General features: G+C 42.8%; 1 protein-coding gene across 1 annotated transcript in view; it reads left to right on the top strand.

Annotated features, from left to right (window-relative positions):
- The window catches only part of masp1 (mannan-binding lectin serine peptidase 1), a gene marked incomplete at its 5' end in the record, with an annotated part of 168,716 nt that overhangs the window by 125,380 nt on the left and 23,356 nt on the right, over window positions 1-19,980 (top strand). The window contains 4 exons of the mRNA XM_034165552.1: window positions 1,022-1,156; window positions 18,902-18,976; window positions 19,082-19,329; window positions 19,415-19,603. Of these exons, the coding sequence (XP_034021443.1) occupies window positions 1,022-1,156; window positions 18,902-18,976; window positions 19,082-19,329; window positions 19,415-19,603 (647 nt within the window). The remainder of the gene's footprint in view (window positions 1-1,021; window positions 1,157-18,901; window positions 18,977-19,081; window positions 19,330-19,414; window positions 19,604-19,980) is intronic.

A 19,980-nucleotide genomic window follows, 5' to 3' on the forward strand; every position in this document is an offset into this window, starting at 1 on the left:
TTCCTGCAGTTTAGCTAATTGGTGTGTGTCCTCTGGCTTCATGGATAGATAAAGCTGGGTATCATCTGCGTAACAATGAAAATTTAAGCAATGCCGTCTCGTGTACTTTGAGAACCGCCCTGTCTGTCAGCACCTCACAGGACTAATGTAAAGTGTAAAGTCGTGTACTTTGAGAACCGCCCTGTCTGTCAGCACCTCACAGGACTAATGTAAAGTGTAAAGTCGTGTACTTTGTGAACCGCCCTGTCTGTCAGCACCTCACAGGTATGTTGTGAATCGCCCTGTCTGCCAGCACTGCACAGGACTAATGTAAAGTGTAAAGTCGTGTACTCTGTGAACCGCCCTGTCTGCCAGCACCGCACAGGACTAATGTAAAGTCGTGTAGTCTGTGAACCGCCCTGTCTGCCAGCACCGCACAGGACTAATGTAAAGTGTAAAGTCGTGTAGTCTGTGAACCGCCCTGTCTGCCAGCACCGCACAGGACTAATGTAAAGTGTAAAGTCGTGTAGTCTGTGAACCGCCCTGTCTACCAGCACCGCACAGGACTAATGTAAAGTGTAAAGTCGTGTACTTTGTGAACCGCCCTGTCTGCCAGCACTGCACAGGACTAATGTAAAGTGTAAAGTCGTGTAGTCTGTGAACCGCCCTGTCTGCCAGCACTGCACAGGACTAATGTAAAGTGTAAAGTCGTGTACTTTGTGAACCGTCCTGTCTGCCAGCACTGCACAGGACTAATGTAAAGTGTAAAGTCGTGTACTTTGTGAACCGTCCTGTCTGCCAGCACCGCACAGGAAGACGAATGTTGTGTACTTTGTGCAGCAGAAAATCCAAGAGTGTAGCCCAGGTAGTGCGAGCTAATCGCTAACAAAAATAGTGAGCTACAATTCACAGCAGTTACACTGAAAAACTAGAAGTATTAGACTGGGAGAAACAGGAATAAAAGAAATGATAACCAAAAAAATAAGCGTTGTCATGACGATGGCACCTCAGCCTTCATTACCATGTGTCCTCTTTCTCACAGTGGTGGATTGTGGGAGTCCAAAGGTGGTCGACATGGCTGACATTGTGTTTGGTAGCCATGACAACAGCACACTGTTTGGAGCCACCTTCCAGTACGTCTGCAGAGATGCCGCCTTCCACCTGCGGCCAGTCAACAGTAAGATTATTGTTATTATTATTATTTGTAGTAGTGGTATTAGTATTACAGCCGACACCTAAGGGTGGCGCTGTGTCCAAAAGCAGTAGTTGTATGTTGACCGAAGCCTTCAGGCTGCCTGTAAATCCTGAAACTGATTCCATGGTGCAAGTCTGAACAGTCAAATATCTCATGAAATCTGTTTCAAGCCTCATTTGTGGGTTTGAAATAAGATTTAAATCACGTTTTTGTCATCTGGTTCGATCAGAACACTCAGATTGTTTTATTACGTCTGAGACTTTTTACACCTGGTCTGTGAGGGCGCACACACACACATACAGACATGCGCGCACGCACGCACACACATGCGTGCACACACACACACGTGCGTGCACACACACACACATACGCACACAAAACACAAGCAGGAGCCTCGTGTGTGTGTATTTACATGGCCGTGTTTCAGCTGTGGCTCGGCTCAGGTTGCCCACAACATTTGACGTTGTTAAAGCCTTTAATCACACACTGCGTTTTTTTATTTTCCTAATGTCTTGTTTGGCTGATCACACGGTCACCTGACAGCACGCCTGGTCGCTTTGTGATTTATAAACTTAGAAACAGAAACGATAAAGTCACCTGCACTGCGTATCGTCCACGACCCGTGAGTCAGAGCGACGTCAGCATCAGCGTCATGTGACCAACGTGTGTGTGACTTCAAAAATTTGAATATCATGACAAAGTTCATTATTTTTGTCAGGTATTTCACACAGTGAAAATTTGAGATATTCTAGACTCATCACACTTAAAAGAAAATGTTTTTTAAAATTACTTTGATAATTATGGCCACCAGCTATTTCACAAAATACAGAAGTGCTGAACTTGTGGCATTTGACTCCTCCTTCGTGCACCGTTCTGCCTCAGTCGTGTTCTGGGCCCTAAAGTATGTTTCTTTGCTACATTCAGTTCTTGGTTGTGGTTCCTGTTGAATGAGTTCCTGTGTCCTTGTGCCATGGAGGTGATCAGTCTGTGGAGTTGCTGAGGAGGTCTGGAAGTCCAGGCTTCTTCGATAGTCACCTTCATCTTGTCTGGATTATTGGTCTGGTGTCTCTCATCTGACAACAGAGAATCTTTGAGGTTTTGTTTACGGAGCCAGTCTACAGTAACGCCACAGACAGCAAAAGCAAACCATTTTTTTGGGAGTCCCACGGGTCACGGGATTCCTGTGGGACTCCCACAGGATGGGAGTCAACTTTGCTATTCATCACATGATTGGGATGGTACAGGTTTAAAAGTTCATGGGAGCAGACGGGAGCAGGAACCAAGGTTTTAGGCAGTGAGTCGTCCTGCCGTCATTTGAGCGGTCAATTTCTGAAAAACGCTCCAAAAAAATAGCATCCGGCTTTGTTTAAAGCCGTCAATTAGGACTGAGTTCGATCGCTGCAGCCGGCTGTGTGTGTGTGTGTGTGTGTGTGTGTGTGTGTGTGTGTGTGTGTGTGTGTGTGTATGTGTGTGTGTCGGCTCGCTGCGAGGAGGGAGAGGGGAGGGCTATGAGCTGCTTCAGTCAGTGCAGAGTGAGAGGGCGCTGAGAGCAGAGAGGAAGCAACAAGCAAAACTGTCTCACTGACAGTTAGACTGAAATTATGAGATGAAATAAATTGGTCAAAATTCCTTAAAATGAGAATATACGAGGTCTATTAGAAAAGTATCCAACCTTATTATTTTTTCAAAAACCATATGGATTTGAATCACGTGTGATTACATCAGACATGCTTGAACCCTCGTGGGCATGCGAGAGTTTTTTCACGCCTGTCGGTTACGTCATTCGCCTGTGGGCAGTCTTTGAGTGAGGAGTCGCCCACCCGCTCGTCGATTTTTTTCATTGTTTAGGAATGGCTCAGAGACTGTTGCTTTGTTTGATAAAAATTTTTTTCAAAACTGTAAGGCACAACTGAGTGGACACCATTCAATAAATTCAGCTGGTTTTCGGTAAAAATTTTAACGGCTGATGAGAGATTTTGGTCTGGTAGTGTCGCTTTAAGGACGGCCCACGGCGCCTGACAGCGATCTGCGCTTCGAGGCGGCAGCGTCTCGCCGTTTCAAGTTGAAAACTTCCACATTTCAGGCTCTGTTGACCCAGTAAGTCGTCAGAGAACAGAGAACTTTCAGAAGAAGTCGGCATGAGGAGTTTATTCGGACATTCCATTGTTAACGGTCATTTTGTAATGAAAGAACGTGCGGGCAGAGTCGCATGTCGGGCTGGACCTGACCGCGGGGGGTCGCGACAGGAAAAACACCTCCGTTGGAAATCTTAACGGGCAAGTTGGAACATGCCCAAGCTGTTAAACAATGTCTGTTACTCACTTGTTGAAATCCATTAAAAGCCGCCTGAATTCTACAAATGGTTTTCAACACGGAGGTGTTTTTCCTGTCGCGGCGCACACAGATTTGCCGAGTCGTCACGGAAACGACTCGGTGAATTTGCGCGTACATCTTTCATTAAAAAAACGTCCTTAAACAGTGGAATGTCCGCATAAAGTCCTCATGCCGGCCTCTTCTGAATCTTCTCTGTTCTCTCACGATGTCCTGGGTGAATTAAGCCTTAAATTAGGATGTTTTCAGCTCGAAACAGGCCGACGACAGCGCCTGGAAGCGCTGCAGGATGTCCCGCTCCGTGGGAAGTCCTTACACCGACAAACACCCCATAATCTCTCATCAGCCGTTAAACTTTTCACAGAAAACCATCTTAATTTCTCGAATAGTGTCCACTCGGATATTCCTCACAGGTCCAGAAAAAATTTTGATAAAGCAACGCGCGCCGTCTCGAGCAGCGTGTGAAACAAAGGAATTCAGCCGAGAGGGCGGGACCACATCTCACTCAAGGCCTGCCCACAGGGAAATGACGTCACCGACACGCGTGAAAAAACTCACGCATGCGCACGAGGGTTCAAGCATGATTGGTGTAATCGCATGTCATTCAAATCCATATAGTTAAAAAAATAAAAATAAAAGGGTCGGTTTATTATCTAAGAGACCTTGTATGAATGAACAGAATAAAAATCACACACACGTGTTTAAAAAAACCTGATGTGGAGAAAGTCTGCAGTGATGCTCAGAAGCAGAAATCACATAAAGCAGTTGAGAACTCTGAATTTTAACAGGCTGTTATTTTACACAGATATTTATTTTAGATGACAATGTAGTTATTTAATGTTCAAGCACAAAACGTGACTGAGGAGGAGGAAAAAAAAGAGGAAATGAACTCTAGTCAGAATAAAAACACAAGCTGCTGATTTTTATTTTTCAAAATTATTAGGCTGCAGTTCTGAATTTCATTTATTTCAAAGTAAGTTACCTCCTATTTTCAAAAATCACGAGTCAAATCAGTCTGCATTGTTCAGTTTTTCCTGCACGTTTGTGTATATTTTCCTTCTTTATGCGAGTTTGGTGTTTGTTCTACAAAGTTTGGAAAAACAATAAAATGTTCACACTTTTCTTTATAGCAGTTCTGTAATTTCAGAAATGCAACAGAAACAACCACAAATAAAAGTTGGGACTGTATCTACAGTAGTGTTCCGAATAATAGTAGTGCTATGTGACTAAAAAGATTAATCCAGGTTTTGAGTATATTTCTTATTGTTACCTGGGAAACAAGGTACCAGTAGATTCAGTAGATTCTCACAAATCCAACAAGACCAAGCATTCATGATATGCACACTCTTAAGGCTATGAAATTGGGCTATTAGTAAAAAAAAAAAAGTAGAAAAGGGGGTGTTCACAATAATAGTAGCATCTGCTGTTGACGCTACAAACTCAAAACTATTATGTTCAAACTGCTTTTTTATCAATCCTGTGAATCACTAAACTAGTATTTAGTTGTATAACCACAGTTTTTCATGATTTCTTCACATCTGCGAGTCATGGAGTCAACCAACTTGTGGCACCTTTCAGCTGTTATTCCACTCCAAGATTGTTTAAAAACATCCCACAATTCATTCACATTTCTTGGTTTTGCTTCAGAAACAGCTTTTTTGATGTCACCCCACAAGTTCTCAATTGGATTAAGTCCGGGGATTGGGCAGATTTTGCTGGTTTACTAGTGTGCTTGGGGTCATTGTCTTGTTGAAACACCCATTTCAAGGGCATGTCCTCTTCACCATAAGACAACATGACCTCTTCAAGTATTGTGACATATCCAAACTGATCCATGATACCTGGTATGCGATATATAGGCCCAACACCATAGTAGGAGAAACATGCCCATATCATGATGCTTGCACCACCATGCTTCACTGTCTTCACTGTGAACTGTGGCTTGAATTCAGAGTTTGGGGGTCGTCTCACAAACTGTCTGCGGCCCTTGGACCCAAAAAGAACAATTTTACTCTCATCAGTCCACAAAATATTCCTCCATTTCTCTTTAGGCCAGTTGATGTGTTCTTTGGCAAATTGTAGCCTCTTCTGCACATGTCTTTTATTTAACAGAGGGACTTTGCGGGGGATTCTTGCAAATAAATTAGCTTCACACAGGCGTCTTCTAACTGTCACAGCACTTACAGGTAACTCCAGACTGTCTTTGATCATCCTGGAGCTGATCAGTGGGTGAGCCTTTGCCATTCTGGTTATTCTTCTATCCATTTTGATGGTTGTTGTCCATTTTAAAGCATTGGAGATCATTGTAGATGAACAGCCTATACTTTTTTGCACCTGCGTATACGTTTTCCCCTCTCCAATCAACTTTTTAATCAAACTACGCTGTTCTTCTGAACATCGTCTTGAACGTCCCATTTTCCTCAGGCTTTCAAAGAGAAAAGCATGTTCAACAGGTGCTGGCTTCATCCTTAAATAGGGGACACCTGATTCACACCTGTTTGTTCCACAAAATTGACGAACTCACTGACTGAATGCCACACTACTATTATTGTGAACACCCCCTTTTCTAGTTTTTTTTTTTTTTTACTAATAGCCCAATTTCATAGCCTTAAGAGTGTGCATATCATGAATGCTTGGTCTTGTTGGATTTGTGAGAATCTACTGAATCTACTGGTACCTTGTTTCCCATGTAACAATAAGAAATATACTCAAAACCTGGATTAATCTTTTTATCACATAGCACTACTATTATTCTGAACACTACTGTAAAATGAAGATTAAAAAATAAAAATATTGCACATTCCCTCCATCTGATCCATCTTACCCACAACGTCCTCACAGACAGACTACAAGCAGTGAGGGTGGGCTCAACCACATCCCCTGTACTTACCATTAACACTGGGGTCCCACAGGGATGTGTGCTGAGCCCATTCCTGTACATTCCCTACACCAATGACTGTCTAAGCATCTCACCAACCATATCATACCTCAGATATTCAGACAACACAGCCGTCCTTGCACTCCTCTCAGAAAATCAATCCTCCCTGGACTACCACAACACAATTACTCACTTCACCAAAGTGTACGGACAACCATCTCCAAATAAATGCCAATAAAACAAAGGAGCTTCTGGTCAGCGGCCCTCACCCCAGCTCCCCACCATCATAAACACATAAATAGTTGAGGCAGTGGACACTTTCAAATACCCAGGAATAACTTTGGACAATAAACTCACCTTTGATCAGCACATTAAGGACATTCAAAAAAGAAGCCAACAAAGACTGTCATTCATCCACAAACTCAAAGGACTACACGTTGCACCCCACCTGCTGTTGTTACTTTATCAAAGCATCATTCAGCCCATCATTCTGTACTGTTCCTCATGTTTCTTTCTCATGCTTTCTGTCACAAACCGGGCCAAACTCACACGCATCACAAACATAGCTGCCAAAATCATCGGACTCTCTACACCTAACCTCACAGAATTGAACAACAGATCCATTATTTGTATAGCAAACTCTATAGTACAAGACACCACTCATCCACTCCACCGATTCATCATTCCACTTCCTTCAGGGTGTAGATACAGAAGCATTAAGTTTAGGAGGGCTCGCCTCGGGAGTTATTTGTTATTGTTATTTGTTATTGTTGTTATCGGTGTTATTATGGATGTCTGTGTTATTTATCTTGTGCTGTGCTACTGTGATATTGTTGCTGTCTGTCCTGTGATGTGCTATTGCATTTATTGCATTATCTTTCTTGTTATTTACAATGTCTGGTACAGTCGGTGATGTAACAAATTTATTTAGTTATCAGAGCCTCCACACGGGGAACCAATATATAATATGTAGTTTACAAATATTCAGGATCGGCTCACACCGGGAGACCATAAAGATTGTAGTGAATAAGCAGTTAAACTCCCAAACTGAATTAGATCGAGTCACCAAAATAATTAACAATTTAGGGTTTAATACTTATTATTTACTTATTATTCGGGGCACCACCTATTTATAGCATAAGTACTTTAACTTAAACATTCATTAATTTATCAGTCTCAAATGAATTAATCAGTCTCAATTTAATTAAATCAGTCTCTGATCTGAAAGTCTGAATTCACAATACGATTAACCGAGAGTTTCCTTCTGAACACAAAATGAACAGCAGAAATATTTACAATTTATTTACAAGAAATGAACAGTTTGCTGGCACTTTCGTGGACAGTGATTAAATAAGTTCATTTATTTTACTTACTTTACTTTAAGCTCTATCTCTCCTTCTCTTCCAACGTCTCATGAGTAAGTAGGAATTAAGTAAAATAATCTGATTAGAATTTAGAGATGAAATTTGAAGCTAGTTATTAAGAAAAATATTAAACATATGAATATGCTTGAAAGAAAGAATAATCATAAGGAGGAGCCACTTTGTATCCATTAACAGCAAACCCTTTTTCTGGAACCTTTAACTGGGTCACTTAGCTGGTCCGTGGAGATGGTGGTTCGGAGGGATCCATCCGTTGTGCTCAGTTTGGTCGAGGGGTTAACCCAGCGGTCTCCCCAGGTGATCCCAAAGGCTTGTGTCGGCTTTACCGACAGGTTGGCTGTTGGTTTGAAATCAGCACCATCGTCAGCTTGCAGGAACCCAGAGGCGGAAGGTGTTTGTTGAAAATGGTTTCTGGTAGCTTTTAAAAAGTTTGTTGGAGCCAGATTAAAAATCTTTGTGAATTTAGGAAAAAAAATTAAACTTTAAAAGCATTGAAAAAAACAAAAAACAAAGTAGCCAACAGAAAAGGAGAGTCGCTTTTCTGTAAATTCGCTATTAATTTGAAAAGTTCAGTTTGGAAGTTCTCTTAAAAATTCAAAAGACGACACACCTTGAAGCGTCAGGTTAAAACTTTGTTAATCAAAAATGAACAAAAAATGAATGCCACATGGTAGCCTTAGCTTAGCTTAATAATGCAATGGGGCCTTGGACCAATAAAATGAAATCAATCAATAAAATGGAATGATTATATGCAAAGCATTTTGTTTGATTAATCAATATAAACAGCATTAGAATTCTTTAGATATGAATAAAATAAATACTGATGCAATTCTTTTTATTTTAAACAAAAGTTCTTTTCCTTTGCTTAGACCTAAGTATAATAGCTGGTTGTGAAGACTCAAAGATTTATGGCCACGTCTTGTTGTGGGGGAGGTTTTGCAGTCTTGACAGGTTCTGGCCTTAGCATGAAGCCATAAAGGTGGGTTCTTGGGGCCTGAGCAATTTCAGATTCTGACGTGAAGCCATTATAATGTCATGCAATAAATAGTGACTGAAAATTCACTGATAAAAAGGCAAGGGCTCCCCTTTGAAGAACTTTGAATTACAGTTTTGTTTTGCTGTGAATCCCAGTGTTGACCCATAGGGGATGTCTCCAAGCTTATCTAAAGATCTCCAGATGACTTAGGAATTTCGAGTGGCAGCAGTTTGACAAGGATGTGTCAAACATCATCCAGGCCACAGCCAAAGGAGACGCGGACAGCCAACTCACATCAATGACCACCATCATCATCAGCTATGCCTCAGAAAGATTTGGGCAGGTGGACAAAGGAAAATCAAAACCCACTTCCTACACAATGAGCCGAAGGGCCACCCGGATACATCATCTGCGCCAGGAGCTTCGTACCCTCAAGAAGCAGTACAAGGCTGCAACTGAGGAGGAGGAGCAACCCTTAGCGGAACTGAAAAACATCCTGCGCAAGAAGCTGATGACTCTTCGCAGAGCAGAATGGCACCGGAGACGGGGGAGGGAGAGGGCAAGGAAGCAAGCGGCTTTCATCGCCAACCCCTTTGGCCTTACCAAACAACTGCTAGGGGACAAGCGCAGTGGCCGGCTTGAGTGCTCTATAGAGCAAGTAAACCGCTTCCTCCAGGACACTGTGAGCGACCCTCTGAGAGACCTGGAACTGGAGCCCAACAAAGCTCTCATCAGCCCAGATCCCCCAACAACAGAGTTCAACCTGAAGGAGCCAAGCCTGAAGGAGGTTGAGGAGGTCATCAAGGTGGCCCGCTCTGCGTCAGCACCAGGCCCCAGTGAAATTCCTTACCTGGTCTACAAGTGCTGCCCGGAGCTTCTACGGCACCTGTGGAGGATCCTGAAGGTGATTTGGAGAAGGGGAAAAGTGGCCGACCAGTGGAGGCATGCTGAGGGAGTTTGGATCCCCAAAGAGGAGAACTCACGAGACATCAGTCAGTTTCGATCCATCTCACTGCTGAGCGTGGAAGGGAAGGTGTTTTTTAGCATCGTCTCACGAAGACTGACCGAGTTCCTCCTCAAGAACAGCTATATTGACCCATCAGTACAGAAGGGAGGGATCTCTGCTCCTGGCTGCTTGGAACACACTGGGGTCATCACGCACCTCATCAGAGAGGCCCATGAGAACAAAGACGACCTAGCTGTGTTGTGGTTGGACCTGACCAACGCCTATGGGTCCATACCACACTAGCTGGTTGAGCTCGCTCTCCACCTCCACCATGTTCCCAGTAAGATCAAGGACCTCATCCTGGATTATTATAATAACTTCAGGATGAGAGTTACTTCTGGGTCAGAGACATCGGACTGGCATCACATTGGGAAAGGGATAATTACAGGCTGCACCATCTCTGTTGTCCTCTTCTCCCTAGCCATGAACATGGTGGTCAAGTCAGCTGAGGTGGAATGCAGAGGGCCCCTGACCAAGTCAGGTGTACGACAGCCCCCCATCAGAGCCTATATGGATGACCTCACCATAACAACCATGTCGGTCCCGGGGCAAGGATGAGCTTCAAGCCCTCCAAATCACGATCCATGGTGCTGAAGAAGGGGAAGGTGAGTGACAAGTTCCGCTTTTCCATCTCAGGAACTGTCATCCCAACCATTACGGAGCAATCCGTGAAGAGTTTGGGGAAACCAACACCAAACTATATTAATTGATCAATGTCAATTATTTACAAAAGGAAGCTGGTCAACTATTTACAAATTTGGCTTGATCTTTTTGGAGCCAAATAGGATGCACTGCGGTCCACCACCTGTAGGTGGGATCACTGCTCGAAAGGGCTGGAGAGTCAAGAAGAAGAAAGGAGGAGGGAGGGGTTCCCCCCACTCGTTTCCGGTTTTGCTCGCGGCTCCAAGCAGGTTTTATTGACTCTCCTTAAAAAAGAAATAAATCCTGGAAAACTATCTTTTGGATATTTTGGGTCCTGTTGTCGACTGTGCATAAACACGGCCCTTTTACAATGAACTTCAACAGGAACTTGGTGACTTCCTGAGATTTTTTTCGAGTGAATTAGCAGAGTTAGCTTAGCTTAGCTTGGCTTAGCTTAGCACGTGCTGTTGTGCTAACTTGTAAATTTTAACGTGTTATAAATTTAAAGTCAGTCAACTGACTCAACGTTCCTGGTTGTTACCTTTTATTCAATTGATTGGCGTTAGTTTGTGCTGGCGAATTTAATCATTTCTTATTTTAAAGTTTGTTAGGTGGCGCGTTAGCGGCTAATTTATTTTGGCATGGCTTAGCTATTTAACTGCGCGGTAGCTTGTCACAGGTCATAAATCACGGTCGCTTTTTCAGCTCGGCTGAAACGGAGACTTTTAGAAGAAAAAGAATTCACTTTTGCGTTAAACCAGCAGCTATTTTGTTGGATGCTACTTGGTAGTTAGTAGCACAGCGTGCTTTCACAATATAAGCTTGGACGCGTCCGTCCACAAAACATTTAAATAAATAAACAACAGAAGTCTTCTGCTCAAAAGAAGTTCTTTTGAACTTTAAACAACACATTTAAATGTGGGTAAAAATGAAGCGTTTAACTGGAAAAGATGCAATTAAACAGTGTTATTTTGTAGCTTCAGGTAAAATAACAGCTTTTAACTGGTAAAGTCTAAATTTCTGGAGAGTTGCAGAAATAAACTTGACTCCGGACGAAAAGTAATTGTGTGGAAAAGTCGCACAATAAATACTTTTGTCAAAGGCCTTAATACATTTGCATGCATTAAATGACATAAACGCTTAATTCATTCACAGAAATTTAACCTTTGTGGCTTTGTTTCATTCAGAAAAAAGTTTTTAAGAACGTCTCATGAGGGGTTCATTTTGTCAGTCACAGAAACAAGTGGTCAATGCTGAATTGCGCTCACATGGGGAACCATAAAAATGTTGCAATTTATTTATTTATTTATTAGAGCCTCCACACTGGGAACCAAAATAATGCAATGTAATTCACAAATATACAGGCCTCTCACGGGGCACCATAAAAATATAACAAATTTATTTATTTATCAGAGCCTCCACACGGGGAACCAATATATAATATGTAGTTTACTAATATTCAGGATCGGCTCACACCAGGGGACCATAAAGATTGTAGTGAGTAAGCAGTTAAACTCCCAAATTGAATTAGATTGGGTTAGGCCCCATCTGATGAGTCACTAAAATAATTAAAAAGTTAGGGTTTAATACTTATTATTTACTTATTATTCGGGGCACCACCTATTTATAGCATAGGTACTTTAACTTAAACATTCATTAACTTATCAGTTTCAAATGAATTGATCAGTCTCAATGTAATTAAATCAGTCTCTGATCTGAAATTCTGAATTCACAATACGATTGACCAAGGGTTTCCTTCTGAACACAAAATGAACCACAGCAGAAATATTTACAATTTATTTACAAGTAATGAACAGTTTGCTGGCACTTTCGTGGACAGTGATTAAATAAGTTAATTTATGGACACAATTCCTACTTACTCATGAGATGTTGGAAGAGAAGGAGAGATAGAGCTTAAAGACATTAAGTAAATAAATCTGATTAGAATTTAGAGATGAAATTTGAAGCCAATTATTAAGAAAAATATTAACCAAACATATGAATATGCTTGAAAGGAAGAATAATCATAAGGAGGAGACACTTTGGATCCATTAACAACAAACACTTTTTCTGGAACCTTTAACTGGGTCACTTAGCTGGTCCTTGGAGATGGTGGTTCGGAGGAATCCGTCCGTCCGTCCATCCGTCGTGCTCACTTGGGTCAAGGGGTTAACTCAGCGGTCTCCCCAGGCGATCCCAAAGGTTTGTGTCGGCTTTACCGGCAGGATGGCTGGTTTGAAATCAGCACCGTTGTCAGCTTGCAGGAACCCAGAGGTGGAAGGTGTTTGTTGAAAATGGTTTCTGGTAGCTTTTAAAAAGTTTGTTGGAGCCAGATTAAAAATCTTTGTGAACTTAGGAAACAAAATGAAACTTTAAAAGCGTTGAAAAAACAAAACAAAAAACAAAATAGCCAACAGAAAAGGAGAGCCGCTTTTCTGTAAATCTGCTATTAATTTGAAAAATTCAGCTTGGAAGTTCTCTTAAAAATTCAAAAGACTTGACGCACCTTGAAGCGTCAGGTTAAAACTTTGTTAAAATTATTAAAAATGAACAAAGATTAAATGCCACGTGGTAGCCTTAGCTTAGCTTAGCAATGAAATTGGGCCTTGGCCCGAGAATAAAATTAAGCATTTAAGAATGGAAGAGATAGGCAAGAGAGGGGGCAGAGAGAGAGAGAGAGCAGCAAGACTCTGTTCTAACTTTTTAAAGGGGACTGATGTCACCAAACTCCACCCATTTAAGGTGTGTAACTTTATAGAAACCTTCATGTGGTCACAGTGCAGACTCAAATGATTCAATTATTTAAACACATTAACTATTTTGACATATTAACTGTTCTGAGACGCTCAAATGGATACACATTATTAATAGTCAGACTCATCCTTTGGATAAACCAGAATTTCACCATCAACAATATTGATAAGGCATTAAACACATATCAGTTACAAGGAGCATATGTCAATAAAATGGAATGATTATTTGCAAAGCATTTTGTTTGATTAATCAATACAAACAGGATTAGAAGTCTTTAGATATGAATAAAAGATATACTGATGCAATTCTTTTTATTTTAAACAAAGGGTCTTTTCCTTTGCTAAAGCCCCTTTCACACCGGGGCTGCTCCCGGTTGCTCCCAGTTGCGCCGTGCGTCATTATGACGACGCCGCGTGGAAGCAACTCAGTGCCGAGACGATGCAGCTCAGTGCCACAACAGCGCGAGGGCGCAAAGGAGGAAGCAAGTCGGGCGCCGAAAAATGAAACCTGTTTAATTTTTTTGGTGCCCTGTGCTCGACACAGAAAGGAAGTGGTTCCAGCGCAAGTTGGGGCAAAGAGGCGTAATTCGGGGCAAAGAGGCGTTACCCGGCGTGACTCGAAGCCAATTTATGAATCCTGCTGTGTTCCACTGTTCCCGCGGTATAAATCACGCAGGATTGTTTTTATACCATGTACTTAATGCAGTAAAAACTACATGCTGAAGAAAAAAAATGCAGACCGATTGCCAGAAATATCCAGTAAAAAGTCCGGACATCTCTAGTCCACTCATGGATGTTCGTTCACGCGCGCACATGAGAACAATTAAAAGAGAAAAAAGTTTGCCTGCAGGCATTAGTTCCTTGTTCTCTGCTCAAACTCTCACATCACAGTTAAAAAAAGGACAAAAAAGGACAAGTCCTGAGACAGGACATGTCAACATCAAGTAGAACTCCAGACATCTCCACATTTGCTTGACAGTCCGTTCGCGCGTGCATCTCGTGGTCAAAGGAGGAAAGAAAAGAACAAATGTCTGCAGGCAGTTAGTTCCTTTCTCTCCTCAGACTTTCTCATCACAGTTAAAAAAGGACATACGTCCAGGACATGTCAACATCAAGTAGAACTCCAGACATCTCCACATTTGCTTAAGGACGGTCCTTGCACGCATCTCACGGTCAAGGGAGGAAAGATAAACTATAACAGAACTCGGAGCGCAGCCCTGTAGCTCAGCACAACAAGTAGAAGAGAAGTCAGAGTGCACAGTCTGTCTGCAGCCAAACTCTGCACTCTGACTTCTCTATGCAGAGAACCTGCAGACTGTGTTCTCACCTCCTCTCTGCCCCCTGCTGCTCGCACCTGACGCAGAAATTCCTGCGTTGTCATGACGCCACAGGGGGCAACTGGGAGCAGCCCCGGTGTGAAAGGGGCTTTAGACCTAAGTATAACAGCTGGTTGTGAAGACTCAAAGATTTATGGCCATGTCTTGTCGTGGGGGGTGTTTTGCAGTCTTGAGAGGTTCTGGCCTTAGTGTGAGGCCATAAAGGTGGGTTCTTCGGGCCTGGGCAATTTCAGATTCTGACGTGAAGCCATTATAATGCCATGTAATTCATAATGACCAAAAATTCACTGATAAAAAGGCAAGGGCTCCCCTTTGAAGAACTTTGAATTACAGTTTTGTTTTGCTGTGAATCCCAGTGTTGGCCATTGGGGGATGTCTCCAAGCTTATCTGAAGATCTCCAGATGATTTAGGAATTTCTCAACTGAGAGGGAAAACAGTCTTTTGTCTGCAGTTCAAAACTCAGGTTTTTGTTGAGACAGCATTAATGTATTTATTTAATTAGGGTGAATCGAGGCCATGAGCTACAGTGAAGACAAATTTCCCTATGAGGACCAATAAATCTAATCTAATCCCAGTTTCTCCACTCACACGCACGGAAGCCAAAAGTTCTTCCAGAGTGGTGTCTTGGTGGCTTCCCTCACTTGTCTCCTTCCTGCATGGACATTTAGTTTTTGAGAACTGCCTACCTGACACAGATTTACCATAAAGTACCACACTGTATTTCTGAATGATTGATGTAAATGAAGTCTTAAGAAATATTGAGTCACTTGGAAATGTTCATGTTTTCATCCTCTGACATTTCTCAAGAAAACTGGCTGTAAAAATTATTAATTCTTACATTTTTAATAATCTGCCCTGTTCCAATCTTTTTTTTTCTTAAAAAATGCTGCAGTCCTTAAATGTAGGAATGGATATATATTAACAAAAAACTAAATAAAAAGAAAGCTGATCTCACAAAACATGATATATGTTGGTTTCATACAGTCTGCAGTTAAAGAAATAGAAGACGGAGTAAATGTCAGGATCATTACGTGTCCATCACCACCACATTTTGAAAAACTATACTACTATGTCTTTTAGTGAAGGGTTTTTTTTTTTAGATTAAGGCAATAAGTGCCTCCCTGTATTACCACAGATGAACTGTTCCTGTTACCACATCTTCTGAAATAAAACTGCAGAACACTAAAGCCTAAAAACTAGGGATGTCCCGATCCGATCATGTGATTGGAAATCGGGCCCTATCACGTGGTTTCAGACTTGATCGAAATCAGACGTTGCATCCCGATCAGGAATGCGATATAGATTTTATCCTCATTATTTTGATCAGCACTATTTCAGGCCTTTCATGCGTTGGAAGCATCAGAGGCATGAGACACGTTGCTTTTTAGAGGCGTCAGAAGCGTCGCTTTAGCTCGGCTTTTGATGTGACGCTTCTGACGGGAGTGCGCATTGCCGCTTGTCGGCAGGCTGACGCGGTCAAAGTTCAACCCAATCTTTTTTTTTTTAATTGAACAAAAGAAAAAACATAAGTTCAACCGGACAGAGGTGGGGGAGTTACGCGCGCAACGTTTCTTTGGCAGAACTGCTGTTGGTGTGTTTACGCGCTCAGCCTGACGCCTCAATGGAACGACAAGAGGATGATGGACACTTTCCCACTGAAACTCTTGCTCAGTCATCCCTCCGTGCGCAGCAGGACCCGGTGCTGACCAAGTCCTCTGTCATCTAATTAACAAAAAGAAAAAAAAACAAATTGTCCTGTGATCGTTTGTCTGCAAATCGGAGCGAGAGATGGTGTGCACGAGCGACGTGCACACTCACCACATTTAGGAACGCGTCTTAAAGAGCTTCTGTCTTCATTCACGTTCACTGCGCTGCTCTGAACTTGTTGAACACTGATAAAGCATCAGAGGGACACTGAGGACTGTCAGGATGCAAATGTAAGTTTTTTTTTTTTTTCCTTTTTCTTTTCAAGTTGACTTTTGAATTTTCGATAGGAACGACGCGTCGGGCCAAAACACGGAAGACTAGTGGCAGAAACTACTGATCTGTACAAATGGTAAATGGACTGCATTTATAAAGCGCTTTTCCATCTGCATCAGACGCTCAAAGCGCTTTACAATTATGCCTCACATTCACCCCGATGTCAGGGTGCTGCCATACAAGGCGCTCACTACACACCGGGAGCAATAGGGGATTAAAGGCCTTGCCCAAGGGCCCTTAGTGATTTTCCAGTCAGGTGGGGATTTAAACCACAGATTAGTGCAGAAACCACGTGTCTGAAGAAAAATCCTTGGAAATGTTTTTTGTTGTTTGTTACCTCAAAATTTCTGATTACTGTTTAAAAAAGTTTAGAACACTTGTAATTAAAATAGCTAAATCAATAAATGGTAAAACCACCTGTTATTTCAGATTAGATCATTTCTTGTTTAAAATAAGGAACCTTTGACATTTATTTTTAGACAAATAAAATAACATGGAAATTTGTACATTTTTAAGTCTGGTAGATTATTGCTTGATTGTTCAAGCTACCTCAAGGAGAAGTTCACTGTTTAAGTGATAAAGAATAAAATAAGGTGATTTAAATGAAAATATTATATATTTAGCATTTGTTCATTGTTCATTCAGTTTTTTAAAGTATTGGATCAGGACTCGGTATTAGCAGATACTCAAAATCAGATGACTCGGAATCGGATCGGGGCCAAAAAAGCCTGATCGGGACATCCCTACTAAAAACTAAAAGAAGGAAAAAATGGGAGTGGGATGGGAGTGGGAGTCATTTTACCAAGAGTGTGGGACGGGACAGGATTTTTTTTTTTTTTTTTTTTTTACTCTGGCCTGGGATTGGGATGGGACAGGAGTGAAAAATCTACTCCCGTGTCACCCTGTACAAACCAGGTAGAAGTAGTCTGTCACTGCAGATGGAAGCTTAAAGTGCTGTAAGACGTCCTGGTAGATGCTAGACTTGATCAAACACAGTGGACCAGCACCAGCAGAGGACATGACACGTCTCACTGGACCACAAGCAGCTTGGACTCTGTGTCTCTGCGCTCCTCCTCCAGACTCTGGGACCTGGTCAGATGACACATTATGTTTAGCCTTCAGCGGTGTTTGAACATAATTCACTTTCTTGTCATTCATGTTCCTTTCTTCAGAAACACTGTAAGAACTAAAAGATGGACAAAATACATAAATTAAGCTCTTATAAAGATAAACATGAAACATTCACTCATTCACTTTCTATACCCACGTACTCCCATCAAGGGTCATGGGGGGGTCGGAGCCCATCACAGCAGTCATTGGATGAGAGGCGGGGCTAACCCTGGACAGGACGTCAGTCCGTCACATACAGACACACAAACACACTCGCACCTACGGTCTGTTTACAGTCAGCCGGATAGAACCCGCGCGACATGCTAACTCCACACTCAAAAGACCAGGCGGGAAGCGATCCCAGGACCTTCTTGCTAACAACTAAGCCACCGTACTGCCACAAAGCAAACACTAAAGCATTAGGGGAGGTGATGGTCTCATGGTTAAGGTGTTGGGCTTGAGTCCAGAAGATCCTGGGTTCAACTCCCTGCCTGACTGGAAAATCACTAAGGGCTCTTGGGCAAGGTCTTTAATCCTCTAGTTGCTCCCAGTGTGTAGTGAGCCCCTTGTATGGCAGCACCCTGACATCGGGGTGAATGTGAGGCATAATTGTAAAGTGCTCTGAGCGTCTAATGCAGATGGAAAAGCGCTTTATAAATGCAGTCCATTTACCATTAATCACTGGGCCACGTCATGTGCTAGCTTTTCCATACTAACACCGCTAACATGACAGAGCAACTGTGTAAGAGATCATTTTTAATACATTCTTGCAGTTCAACTCCCCAAAACACGTAGAAATCCTAGCTCTACTTTGTGTTGTTTGTTGTCACTCAGCGTTAAATTTGTGCCACTGTGACACGTGGGCTGGTTTCTGTCTGTTATTTATTTCCAAGGCTTCAGCTTTGCCGCCACGACTGTTTGGGTCTCGTGAGAATTCAGTCTGGATGCTTCATGAACCCTGTTTCAGGCACTCGCCTCGGTCACAGTCTGAAAAAACACTCAGCATGTATCAGCTAAGAACAAATATAAAGATACTCCTTTTTGCTCATCAGCAAGTCGCAAAGCAACTGTGGAGTCGCACAGCGCCACCTAGTGTATCGGCGTGTGTGGAGTGACACATTAATTTACCGTTACATGTTGTGAAATGAGGTTGTTATCATGTTAGTATGCCCACTGTATTTTATTCACCTGTCTGTTGTGACGTGTGCTGGTGCTGTTCTTGACCAGGTCACTCTGGAAAAAGAGGTTTCAGTCTCCACGGGTCATTTTTTCTTTCTCTCTGGTTAGATAAAGGTTATTATGATCTCTGTCTCTGTGTCTCTGTGTTTTAGGTTTGTACAGCTGCCAGCAGGATGGAGAATGGACAAATTCAGACATTGGACCCAGACTGCCCAGCTGTCTGCCAGGTTTGTGGTTCTGTGTCCGGGGTTTTGGGGCGGGGGGGGTAAATTTTCCACTCTGTCACCATGACTACTTTTAAATGGCTGCATTTTCTTTGTGTCCCCGTCCAGCCTGTGGACATCCAGTCCGTGACCTTCCTGCCCAGGTGAAAAGGGTTGTGGGCGGTCAGAGGGCAGAGCCTGGCCTGTTTCCTTGGCAGGTCCTGCTCAGTGTTGAGGATCTGTCTCGTGTTCCTGAGGACCGCTGGTTTGGCTCTGGCGCTTTGCTGTCTGAGTCCTGGGTCCTAACAGCGGCACATGTCCTGCGGTCCCAGCGGAGGGACACCAGTGTCATCCCCGTGGTTCCAGAGCATGTTAAGGTCTGAAGCGGATCCCTTCATCAGGATCTGGAAGCAGATAAGTCTTTGTTTGGTCTGGATCTGACTGCATCTTTTTGGGTTTCAGGTCTTCCTCGGCTTAAATAATGCCAGAGACAAACATCTGTCCCCCAATCGCTCAGTGGAGGAGATCTTACTCCATCCAGACTTTCAGCCGCACAACTACAACAACGATATTGCCCTGGTGAAGCTGAGGGAGAAGGTGGAGCTTAATGATGTCATCCAGCCAATCTGCCTCCCGCCACCACAGACCAAGGTGGGACAAATACTCCTGGCACGTTTGAGATACTGCAGCAAATACTGCTTTCTCAGGTGGAAACACAGACGGTATCTATCCAGGACAAACCCTGAGCGACGTCACCCACAGGTTTCATATCGAGACCCGGAAGAACCGTTCTGAAGACCAAAAAGTGCTGCTCCGGGTGTCGCCATGTTCATCTCTGCCAACATAAAGGGTGGAATGTGTGTGACCCTGTTGATGACCTGGGCGAAAGGACAAACAAACACCCCCTCCCTTTGAGTCTGAGCTGGAGCTAAGCTAACAGGCTAACCTCAGTTCAGATGATTTTAAGTCAAGTTTTTGTCGACTGCACGGTGCTTCGCCTAACGGCGGTTATTATTAACAACACTGAC

The sequence above is a fragment of the Thalassophryne amazonica genome, unplaced genomic scaffold, assembly GCF_902500255.1.
Source record: "Thalassophryne amazonica unplaced genomic scaffold, fThaAma1.1, whole genome shotgun sequence".
Classification (NCBI taxonomy): domain Eukaryota; kingdom Metazoa; phylum Chordata; class Actinopteri; order Batrachoidiformes; family Batrachoididae; genus Thalassophryne; species Thalassophryne amazonica.